General features: G+C 26.2%; 3 protein-coding genes across 3 annotated transcripts; 2 read left to right on the top strand and 1 right to left on the bottom strand.

The window, feature by feature from the left end:
• Positions 1–787: 787 nt before the first annotated feature.
• Positions 788–2,141, top strand: LOC113560310 (deoxyuridine 5'-triphosphate nucleotidohydrolase). Its single transcript, XM_026966091.1, has 4 exons — positions 788–1,109; positions 1,569–1,705; positions 1,773–1,918; positions 1,990–2,141. The coding sequence occupies exons 1-4, from the start codon at positions 982–984 to the stop codon at positions 2,044–2,046; spliced, it is 468 nt and encodes a 155-aa protein (XP_026821892.1). The 5' UTR covers positions 788–981; the 3' UTR covers positions 2,047–2,141.
• Positions 2,142–2,323: 182 nt separating this feature from the next.
• LOC113560307 (leucine-rich repeat and WD repeat-containing protein 1-like) lies at positions 2,324–7,160 on the bottom strand. The gene is made up of 7 exons (XM_026966090.1): positions 7,003–7,160; positions 6,754–6,919; positions 6,498–6,619; positions 5,236–5,435; positions 4,972–5,158; positions 2,697–2,962; positions 2,324–2,624 (listed from the first exon to the last, which is right to left on the bottom strand). Exons 2-7 carry the CDS (start codon positions 6,835–6,837, stop codon positions 2,335–2,337), a joined length of 1,149 nt encoding a protein of 382 aa, XP_026821891.1. The 5' UTR covers positions 6,838–6,919; positions 7,003–7,160; the 3' UTR covers positions 2,324–2,334.
• Positions 7,161–7,303: 143 nt separating this feature from the next.
• Positions 7,304–11,203, top strand: LOC113548695 (zinc finger CCHC domain-containing protein 4-like). The gene is made up of 9 exons (XM_026949710.1): positions 7,304–7,777; positions 8,222–8,411; positions 8,985–9,138; positions 9,227–9,424; positions 9,493–9,715; positions 9,780–9,893; positions 9,969–10,126; positions 10,770–10,892; positions 11,050–11,203. Exons 1-9 carry the CDS (start codon positions 7,705–7,707, stop codon positions 11,128–11,130), a joined length of 1,314 nt encoding a protein of 437 aa, XP_026805511.1. The 5' UTR covers positions 7,304–7,704; the 3' UTR covers positions 11,131–11,203.
• Positions 11,204–12,308: the final 1,105 nt, after the last annotated feature.

Here is a 12,308-nt window from a genome sequence, read left to right as displayed (position 1 = left end):
ACAGATAATCAAATTTATTTCAAATTCAGTTAATAAAATAAAAAATTATGGTATTTTTGAGTACTTTGCATCGAAAACCGTTAAATATGCGCTTAAAAACAGAAAAACACAAATAATGTACTTTTAGATAAAAAAAAAAAAATGGTAAAATATGCATTATGCAATCATATGCAAAATAAAATTTTGATATCATGAAACACATTTCTATTTAAAAATGGAAACTATTATTAGACAACTTAAAAATAATATGAAAATTATAAACATTAGAATGTTGACACTGACATATCAATATAAGATTTTACTCTAATCATTATTAGGGCCCGATGATACTAACTAAAAACAAAGAAATTTGTTAATTTGTTCAAATTCATTTGCATTTTGATTTAATTTAAAATTTACTTACTATATAAACACGATTAGTGTATGTTGATTGTTGTTAGTATAATTAAATTAATACATATATAAAATTAAATGTAAATCCCGTCCATAAGACAATAATCGACAAGTAGACGACCGAGTTAAGCATTCCTACTACAATTTACAAATATATAATAATTTAAAATTATAATTTTATTTGTGTTTTTAGTGGATTTTACAAATTCAAATTTTATGAAACTGATTTCGCAGAGGCGGGTGTAACAATATAATATTATTGTTATTAACGCATCTTTGGTTTGGCCATTGATTGAGGTCACACTGATTGATTGTAAACGCTGGTTTTCCCGCGTTTTCCAAATTGGCGGTAAAACGTCCTTTATTTACGACGCGATAAAGAGAAAAAACTCGTTGGTCTTTTTTGCTCGTCACGATAGACAACGTCCCCACTCGCCACTCTTCGTATTTATTGTTATTTTGCATTTGTCATTCGCCATTGACGCCATTCGTCTTTCGCTCGTTGCCAGTATTCCGCGTTCATTGTTGCACTCAAATTTCTTTAAAGTCTCATTTAACATTTATTCAAGCCTATTTACCATCGACATCATGCCAAGCCCAGTGAAGAAAGTACGCAAAGTCTCCGACGAAAACGTTTTGGGTTTCTCCAAACTTTCCGAACACGGTTTTGCTCCGACCAAGGGTAGCGAACACGCTGCCGGATACGATTTGAGAAGGTATGCTAATCTGGCATATTAGAGCTATTTTGATGTGTGAATTATTAATTATTAGTTCTCCCACAGTCCCAATCAAATATGAACAATTTGTTTTTTAATTATTATACTACCTTAAAATTATCTTCTTTTTAAATATTATAATACTATACCACGCCTCTTTAAATAATTAACTCGTCAACACATGTTTGGATTCATGCTAATTTGTTTGTAAGCTATCTATACCTAAATATATTACTATATTATATAATATATATCATCCTTATTTTGTGTTGCATCATTTAAAATGTTTAATTGAAAATGACAAATTGTATGTTAAAAACATAGAAATACAGTAACACAGTTGAGGAGGGAAATATTATTTATTACCTATTATGAATGCAAAAGATTTAAGCGACAATGATATAATTTTATTTATTATTGTATCTAAAGTTAATGATATACTTGTTTGTTTATCCATAGTGCTTATCCATATGTGGTAAAAGCCCATGGCAAAGAGCTTATAAAAACTGACATTCAAATTAAAGTACCGGCAGGTACCTATGGCCGTGTTGCTCCACGTTCCGGACTCGCTTGGAAGAATTTTATCGATGTTGGTGGTATGTATCAAAACTTAAAATATTTAAAAATTTAGTTGAATTTTTTACATTGTTTCTGTCATTTTAGCGGGTGTGATTGACAGCGATTATAGAGGAAATGTTGGTGTTATATTATACAACCATTCAGATGACGACTTCACAGTAAATAAAGGTGATAGAGTTGCACAACTCATTTGTGAAAAGATTGTTTATCCGGATGTAGTAGAGTTTGAGGTATATTGTATATTAATTATTTTAATTATGCTATAATTTATCTAATCACCTCTGTTATCTTATTATTTCAGACATTGGATGAGACTGATCGAGGTGAAGGTGGTTTTGGATCCACTGGCACTAATTAAAATGTTAATATGTATCCTGTCGTGCTGTTTTTATTTTTTTATCAAAATATTGTGATACCTCATTATAACAAATCTTTTTTTTTTTAAGAAACTTTGTAACACAAGATCCTTATATAGTTAAGTTAGCCATAAACCTGATGTATTTTATAAGTGTAAATTGATGAAAACGGATGTAATTTTTTTATTTTAAGATTACTTTTATTCTATTTACAACATTTATTTATAATTTCTGATTTATCCTAAGACATTGTTAAATAATATAACATTAAACAAGAACTAAATCACATTTTAATTTTTAATTGTTGGTTTTTTGTACAAACAAACAAAATTGTTATTAGTAACAGCTACAAGATAATTGCCACTACAATGAACAGCACATTTAGCCATTACTATATCATATACATCTACTTCCAATTTTTTTTTCTTTTTCAAATAACTGTCATGAAGTTTGGGCCATTTCAAGACTGAATTGACAGTAATGATCTTAGAATCACTTGTTGTAGATTTGAAGGATATGTCCTTCAAGTTGTAAATCCATACACTACCTTTATCATCTCCACATGCTAAGAGCTTGCCATCTATAATATTTAAATAAAATATTCATTGGATAGAGTATTTAGGTTTAAGTTATAGCAATATTAAATACATACCAAGACCAACACTACAGCTCATAAAATAGTTGTCTGTATCGCTCCATTTTAGTATGTAAGGTGGTATTATTACACACTTGTTGTTCTTAGTTTTGGACAATGCTTCATCTAGGTTGAAAATGTATATCACTCCGTGCAAAGCCACTTTAATAGCAATCCAACTGTCTTTAACAATCTCAATTGAATCAATCACATTTTCATTTTGATCCTTGTACAGTTCATTAGGATTTTTAGGCAATTCAAAATCTACGAGTTCTTGATCTTGGCTATAAATAAATTGTAGTAGTTAAGAAAAGATATATGCCAAGATGGTTATTGCGTCATAAATCTCATACTTATAAAAATAAATTAAATGAAAATCCTTTTTTCCAAATAAAAATCATTAACAAAATTGATAATCAATGGGTTATTTAAAAATATATATATATAATTATAAATTATTAAATAAATCAAAAATATTAATTTATATAATTATATTATTATTTTTTAATCAAGAAAGTTAATTCTAACTAAAACCCACCTAAATAATAGTATAAAAATAAAACATAAACAATGAACTAAAATAAATTAATACAGCAATATCTAAAATATTCTTGTTATAATATTGCAATTTTAAATATTTTTTTATACAATTTGAGATAGGTATTGATAAAAGGAAAAGTAAATTTGTTAGTGGTGAATATATTAGTTATTTATTATTTATTCAATACTTAATGGTCATATTTTAATATTATGAGGGCTGTGTAAAATACTTATAACAGAAACGTAAACGTGTTATTACGTATATATACGTATCGCAGTTATTTTAGAAATAATATTAATGTTACAGGTATAATATATATATGGTATTAAATTAGCTAAATTTTATATAAATATTTCAATACTAGTCAGTATTTATATACAGTTTTTTAGAGTAAATAAAAACAACATTTATTATTTTTTGTTTACAGTGTATGAGCTTATTTATAATTTTAGCATAATCTCTGTACCTAATACAGATGGGCCCAGAGCAATTTGATTATTGAAAAATCTGCACTACTGGAAAATACACATAAAATAAAAGAAAATTGTATATTTTATGATTATTATGGTTTAATTTATATTGATAAGCCTTTAACCTTTATGTATTACAGGTTCTGATTGCATATATTTATTATTGAGAATTCATATTATTATATTTATTGTTATTTGTCAGTTTGCTTGTCATCATTGTAAGAATAAAAAAATAATAAACTTGTTAATATTGAACGTGTTTTTACCTTTTACCCATCATAAGAAAAGTTTGGATAACTGAAAATTTGTGATTTTGGATAGCTGGACTTCAAAGGATTATATGGTATCTTTAATTATTTCTTTATGCATAATTTATTATAATTAATGATTACGTAGTACAATTTTTAAGCTTGAATTTTCTGTAGTTTTGGAATTCTGGGATGAATAACTGCAGTTCAAAACTATAATAAGTATGTTATTACTTTAATAATATAGTTTTATTATAAATTTTTTTTTTTTTTAATTTGTTTAGTAAGATAAAATAAAATTGAAAGTCTTTGGTGCTGTAAACTACCGATGACAACCCCACAGACCATATGCTGGTAAAAGATAATTTGATATGTTTTTTTATTTTTTTTTTTGACACTTATAGTGTGTACACCCCTTGAATTCAACACAGGCAAAGAAGAAAAAGAGCAAACTTCAGTTGTTTGGCTTAAAAATTTGTAATATGATAAACCTCAACAGTTTTCATATATAGATAACTTTACAATTAACCAATTATTTTCAATGAGAATTTGGTATACTTAGGAGTACCGTAACAAAAAACTTTCCAATTGCAATTGTTCAGTTAAATAATTAATTAATTTTTTTTTATCTTATTAGAAATTTGAAATCTGTAATTTATTGTATATAACAAGTAAAAACGATAGCTGTACATAAGTATATACATAGCATAAAATTACGAACCAAGCACATGATGAGGGAAGTCATCCAATGATGAAGTCCTCCAATTTAAATACTGTTTTGTTTTTTTTTTAATTCTACCTTATTCCATTCTGTCAAATGATTTATGAAATGTAATAAATTATGATCTACGGAGTAAAAGTATTTGTTTTACTTGAAAAATTGTTTTCAACCACAAGCTCATGTATTCAGTTTAAATGCACTACCTAAACATATACTCATTGCTATTAGCTTTAAGTCCTACAAGTGATCAGGGGTCAACTAGGTACTACAAAAATATCCAATATATTTTAAATAGATCATAAATACACACTACCTTTGAGAGTTATCCCATCCTTTTAAACCAACATTAGTGGCAATGAGTAAATAATCATTTATTTCACAAAAAGCTAATCCAAATATTTCACATTTGAGATCAATTGAACATTGTTCTTCAATGTTTACGATACGAGAATCATAAATTTCAAATTCAAATATGAATAAGTATCCATTGTTTAGGGTACCTGAAAACAGAAAGACATATTGATCAATTAATGAAAACAATGCAACACAAATTAGCAATTGAAGAGGAAATACTCACAAAACAATACATTTTGAGAAGGATGAAATAAAATGGAGCTAATAAATACTTTTTTATTGTTCATTATAGGCAAAATGTAGTGAAGATATGCTGAATTGGTTGACAAGTCTATGAACACAATTGTATTGTTTGTCCCACCAGTGGCCAATATCTTGTTGCCGGGACATGCTGTACTCCATGATAATGTATATAATAGTCCTCTATAAAAATATGAAAATTAAAACAATATCCCACTAAAATAAAATGAATTCTTAATCACAATTTTAAACATATAGATAATTATAGGAAAAATGCCACAGTAAAGAAATTAAAATAATTTCCAATATTTTTAATTACCTACACATCCTTCTATGTAAAATAGTTAAAATATTACTCATAATTCCAAAAATTATTCATATTATTAAATTAAGTCACAAGTAAAAGTTTCAATACCTTGCTTAGGTAAAGACGTGAAGTGTACTCATTAAGTTATATGGATGGTGCCAATATTCTACCAAAAAATGCAACACTATTAGTCATTCATTATATTTTATAGTGCTTTTAATTTATTAGAAATGTTGAGTTTCAAAATACAATCTTTGTTTGAGATTATATAAGAATTAATAGTATAATTAATAAAACTTAGTATAATCAATTTGACAAGTTGTATACATAAATAATAAGTTTGATTTCCATTGCATTTTTCTTAGATTTCTTATACACATAATATTATAATTGTTAAATAATATCAATATAATTTTTTTTCTGTTATATTATACTATGTAATGTGTATAATTGAAATAATTGAATATCTCTAACTTATTCAATGTTGTTAATTTTAGATAGATTAAAATATATTTAACTTAAAATAAAGAAAAAAAATATTTTATAATTTATAATATTTTCTTTGGGGTAAATAGGTCATAATAAAATCTTAATAACCTTATTGAAAAATAATTAAGAATAACACAAAATGTTTGATTGCAAAAAGTCACAATACTACAAGATTTTAACTAAGTCCACAAAAGGTAAGATCAGTAATTATAGAAGAAAAATCGCAGCCCAACGAATATCAGTTCTTATCACCGTACCATAGTGAAACATATTCTTTCCGCCTCGATGATAATGTATAGCATGGGGATAAATTAATGTGTTCTCTCATAGGTCAGAGTATATAGAGTAAACAGTCGCCTGATATATATTGTACTTAAAATATTTAATATTTAACTAATAGGTACTATTATTAAAGAAAGGTAAAGCTATAATAGATTTAAATTATTTACTTGACATAAGTATATCTATACTGGACCACTCCAGTCTTCACATCGATAACACAGACCTTATTTCCACCGCAAGTGGCAACCAAGTAAGACTTTTTAGATGGATCAAAAGCAGCATACCACACCTTTAACCAACAGAAAACTATACATTAATACATCATGTACAACAAAATTATTGTGCCCTGAGTGTTGTAGGACTGTGCTAAATAACAAAAGTTCAATCAATTATTACTTATTAATTATTACCCATTAATGTTACCTGTGTGGACACGTCTGCTGAATCATTGTCGGTCCTTGAATGACATCTGAGGAAATGGTGCACAACAAATTCACATTTACTCATAATAGAGGGGTGACAGACAGACAGACTAGAAAATGGACGATTGATGCAGTGTAAATATCACCCGACTCACCAGGGAATAATTCTGAAATTCGGAACGGTTCAAGCGAATCAAACACTGCGGATTAATATATCATTAATAAAGTAGTATATTAAGTAGTAAGTTACTCGGCAGAAATGAGTGCTATAGTCAATACGTTTCAAATACTGTAAAATATATTATTATAGTTATGAGTTCTTAACATGATATTTACTATAACAGTAAATAGTAATGATATAGGTATAATATTATATTATGACAAATTTTGATTTCATGATTTGCTGAATTTCCCTCCATTTTCACATCTAAACTCTTTTCGTTATTATCACTTGATTGCAAAAGCAAGCCGGCGAGACCACAGCAGCTGTACATAGTACTATCACATTGCGGTACAATAAACAATATTATCAGTAATCGTTCATTCACACGTGGAGTCGTCACTCGTTACTCATTATTTAGTCTTCACTAACTTTAATAATACATGAAGCTACATTTTGGTGTCATATACTGCCATAAGTCACTGTCTATGCTGTGCTGTAGTGGCACACTATAGTGTTTGACGACTTCCACAAGTGCCGCTTTTCTACTGTTGTCAATACTCGCCTAGAAGCACTTCGGTGCCCAGTGGATAATACCATAGCATAGCCAGTACTCACTCGTCAATTTGTCAGTCAACCAATCAAGTATTCAGTGTCGGTTGTGCAGTGTTCATATTATTTTGATTTTGTTTGCGAACTAACTTCTATTTTATAATACCTTTGAATAATTACCGTTTGACCAATTACAAAGTTTAGCATTAACCGCCATTTATTCTGCCAGCCTACGCAAACATGGCGGAGGAGTACATTAAAACAGTGGCCGTTCACATGGAAAATTTGAGCACACATCCCTATTGCTCTCACGGTAATTATTGTTGTTTGTTATTATTTATTGATATTGTGGTGTGAATGAGTCATAGTGGTCATGTATTCCAGTAATTCCAGTCGGTTGTCAAAAGTTTGACAACTAATTCATGTCCGTTTTGCATACAATTTGAGTATTATGTGGCTTACAAAGGTGGGAATAAAATAGTTGCAGTAAACGCATTATTTTAAGCTGTATAGAATATGGAATAAATAATCAAATACTAATAGCAAATACCAAATATTTATAGTTATTGATTCATAATCTATTAACAGTAATTTAACTAATACCGAATTGTCTGTTATAATTACAAACTTATAAACTAAATTTAAAATTTTCTATTTTTTTTTTTTAATTTAAGGTGACAATTTGTTCTGTAATATAATTAGGAATTAGTTATCATTAATTGACTATATATAATAACTTTTATTTTTTTATTTTAAGGACCAACATTGTTGTTTTCTCGAGGATCTGACAATAAAAAGTTTTACTCTTGCTCAGCACATAGAGATAGAAAAAAATGTTCTTTTTTTGTGTGGGAAAATCAAATTGAAACAATTGGACAAAAATATATGGAACAATATGAAAGAGATCTCATTGTTACAAAAATGATGAGATATAAATTACAATCCAGGTAAAAATCATTAATTTACTTAATTATTTTTAACATTTTTTTCATACAAATATGATTTTAATGTTACTTTTATTAGGTTGTTAATAACAGTTAACATTTCTTATCTACCTATTTTGCAATAGATTTTGAACTAAAAATCTATGTATCATACTATTATATAAAAGTGTTGTGACTATGTATATAGTTAAATATAATTATCTAACTCAATGAGCCATCTTAGAATTATTGTTTGAGGTAGACAATGGTATTACATAGTCCAGACAAATTCAAACACAGTGTTTTCTGGATTATTAGAGGTTTTTAGGGTTATTCAAATCACCATGATATTTGTTTTCACCTCTTTTATAAAAAAAATCTATTATAAAATGTATAATATTTTACAATTAATAATGTGTCTAAAAAGAGTCATGTTTATTTAATTTAAATATTTATCAGTAAAAAATCAATATTTTTTTTAAGAAGCTGGAAGATCTTAAACTTCAAAAATGACTGTAGAAAATGAAGTTTTAGTTATCTTATATAATATAACTAGAATATAAAATTTTTTATAACTAACTATTTTGAATATTTTAGGTATGATCATATAAAAAAATTAACCCCAGAAGAAAGATGTTTCTGTCAAAAATGTGGTGAATTATTTTCTAAAACTCAACAAGATTTGCATTCGGACCATTGTGAATTGTTAGTAGAAAATATAAATGATTTAAAACTATCTCACCCTTCACAGGTACTAATGTTATTATAATAATAAATATTTTAATTTTTATATTGTGTTAATGATTATTGTGATTTTAAATATGTGAACATTATTTTAGTTGTTTAGACCATTACAAGAATCAAAAAGTGAATCTCAGTATTTCTTTACTGAAAACACTATTGAAATGTTAGTCAAAATGTTTCGTTCTGTTGGTACAACTAATATTATTTGTATCGGTGCTCCCACAATACATGAAAAAATATTATTTGATGTACCCGAGATGAATAGTGTTTTACTTGACATTGATCATAGATATGTATGTGAAATAATATTTATTTGTTATTTGACTTAACTATAAAAAGTTTATACTTATATTTTTTTCAGTTGCAATTTTATGATACTGACCATTTCAGATGGTTTAATATGTATAACTGTCATATACTTGAAGAATGTGACACAGATTTTGTGTTGGAAGATATTTTGACCCAAGGAGATTCTACTGCTGTATTCATTGACCCTCCATTTGGTGGCAGACTTGAACCATTAGCATATACACTAGAAAGACTTGATCAAATTAGGAAAAAAAACAACAAAAGCATATTATCAAGTAAGTATATTTGATCTTTCTCGTTGAATTTAAATTGATTTTAAATAGATAAATTAATTTTCAGAGTTTCTAGTGTTACCTTATTTTATGGAACGTTTTGTAGTCAACTGCTTACCTGGGATGTCAATGATAGATTATAAAATTGACTACATAAATCATAAAAAGTTTAATAGTTCTGGTTTGTATTTTTTTAAAGTTGTTAAGTTGTTTTTTTCTGTAATACTAAAATGCATTTATTTTATTTTATAATTAGGTAGAAATAAAGGATCTCCAATTAGAATATTCACTAATGTAGATCAATGCAAGATATCTTTACCAGTTGAGGAAAATTATAGATTTTGTGATCTATGTAATCGATGGGTTTGCTCAGAAAATGTACACTGTTACAAGTGCAATAGTTGTACATCAAAGGTAAATGTATTTTTATTAATATAAAAAAAGTTAAATTTATATTTTCTTGAAATACTCAATATGTATTTTAAACTATTGAATAGTGTTATAATAATCAAGAAAATAGTTCATTTTCTTAGATTCAAAGTAAATTTAAGAATATTGGTATTTAAATGTTTTTTTCCGTAGATATTTTTTATTAGTTTATATGTTCATAATTTGTGCTAATATAATGTATTAATTTTGATAACCTTAAGAATAAATTTCAAAAATATTAAAGTTAAGAAATCGTATTATAAAAGGTTTTGTGAAGAACAAATTTATACAGTATTCACAATATCTTCACCAAATGTTGACAATTCTTTAAAAAAAATATGTCATAGTGTTTTTATTTTTAAGATACTGATTAATTATTAATTAATAGCAAACAAATAAATAAACAATATAAATAAATCTTTACAAATGAATGATTCTATTGTCTTCAAGTAATCAAAAAATTGCTATGACAAAAAAGTTATTTTTTTATTTTTATTCTATTGTGAAAAAATAGTAAAACAGTCTTCCTAGGGAAGATTAGATTAATTAACTAACTGTATAATCATTTTTGTTATTCATTTAATATAATCTATGACATCTATACTTATTTAAATCATTAATTTTGCAGAATGGTCGTGAATACATACACTGTAATTTATGTAAGAAGTGTGTGAAAAGAACATGGAAACATTGCAAACAATGTAACAAATGCTGTTTAATAGAGCACAGTTGTATGAGATTTCCGACTAAGGTTAGTATAATTGTTTCAATTATTTAAAAATGTTTACAAATGGTAAATTTACCTTGTTATACAGTATACACATTTTCTCAGCTGATATGATATTATCCCCAATTTTTTTTTAATCAACTTAATATATTTTTATTTTAACTATATTTGTTTGTTATAGGGTAAAATGAAGGACAAATCACGTAAAAAGCATATGTTGTCAAAGGGCAAAGGCATAAAAAAATATGATGTTATGGATTAAATTATTAAAATATGTATTAAATACTGTTTATATTTAATTAAATTATTTATAATAAATATAACTATATATTTTATTAAGAATTCAATTTGGATGCTGAATTAACAGAAATAGAGTCTTAAATACCTAGTAAATACTAAAAATTTCCAATACAAGTTGGGTTTAGTCAATTGTCAAGTATAGAAAATTCCCTGATTAATTAATTATTGTTTATAGTTAATATTGTTTCATTCAGCGCCATTAGTGTTTTGATCTCATTCATGTCAACATCTTTAGAAATAAAATTAAAATAACTTGGAATACAAAAGCTCGAATCGAGTTATGAATGAACAAGGTGTTCTCACAGAATGACATTTCATTTCATTTTTCTACCACTCACTTGAACTACTTTGAACTCGAATACATGGTACAAATAGCCAATTATTATTTATAGTACATTGGTGATCTATAATTTGGTTATGTGTTATAATAATAATAATAATAATATTGTTTAATATAGAATAAATAAATTCCAATTACATTTTAAATATACAAGAAAATTACAAGAGTATTTAGGGGAAAAGAAAACATATATAAATAAATCAATATATTTCAGATAATAACAGAATTGATGATTGTAATACTATATAAAAGAATCAGTTGGTTTCTTTAAGTTTATCTACCCATGTGTTTTTTTTTTTTTTTTGAGATATTAATTTAATATTTTTAAAATTGAAATTATTAAAACAAATTTATTTTTGATGGCTTTATTTTTATAAAATAATAAATGATTATGATCGGCCTAAGGTAAAGTTGTATTAAAAAATCTAAAAACAAGGACATAAGAAAATAATATAGATGGAGTATGGAGTATTTAAGCATTAAGCACAATTTATTTAAATCAATACTGGGTGTTATCTTAAATTATTTCAACCACAGATTAAGACAACTTCAACTCGACTAATGAATGATGATGACATGAAATATTTGATAGATGGGTTACCTATTAAATCTAAACAAATAACCATGGTACTGTTACGGTTAATAATGAATTCACTTTTTAAATTTACAGTACATATTGGAAAATAGTGAGTTAAAATATCAATAATTCAAAAAGCAAACATTAATTTTATAAATGTTAATTAATATTAACATTAATGTTAATTATTTTATTAATTATATATTAAAATATATACCTACAT

The sequence above is a fragment of the Rhopalosiphum maidis genome, chromosome 1 (assembly GCF_003676215.2).
Source record: "Rhopalosiphum maidis isolate BTI-1 chromosome 1, ASM367621v3, whole genome shotgun sequence".
Classification (NCBI taxonomy): Eukaryota; Metazoa; Arthropoda; class Insecta; order Hemiptera; family Aphididae; genus Rhopalosiphum; species Rhopalosiphum maidis.
The sequence above is the reverse complement of the archived record's forward strand: the minus strand, read 5'-3'. Positions and strand labels throughout refer to the sequence as shown.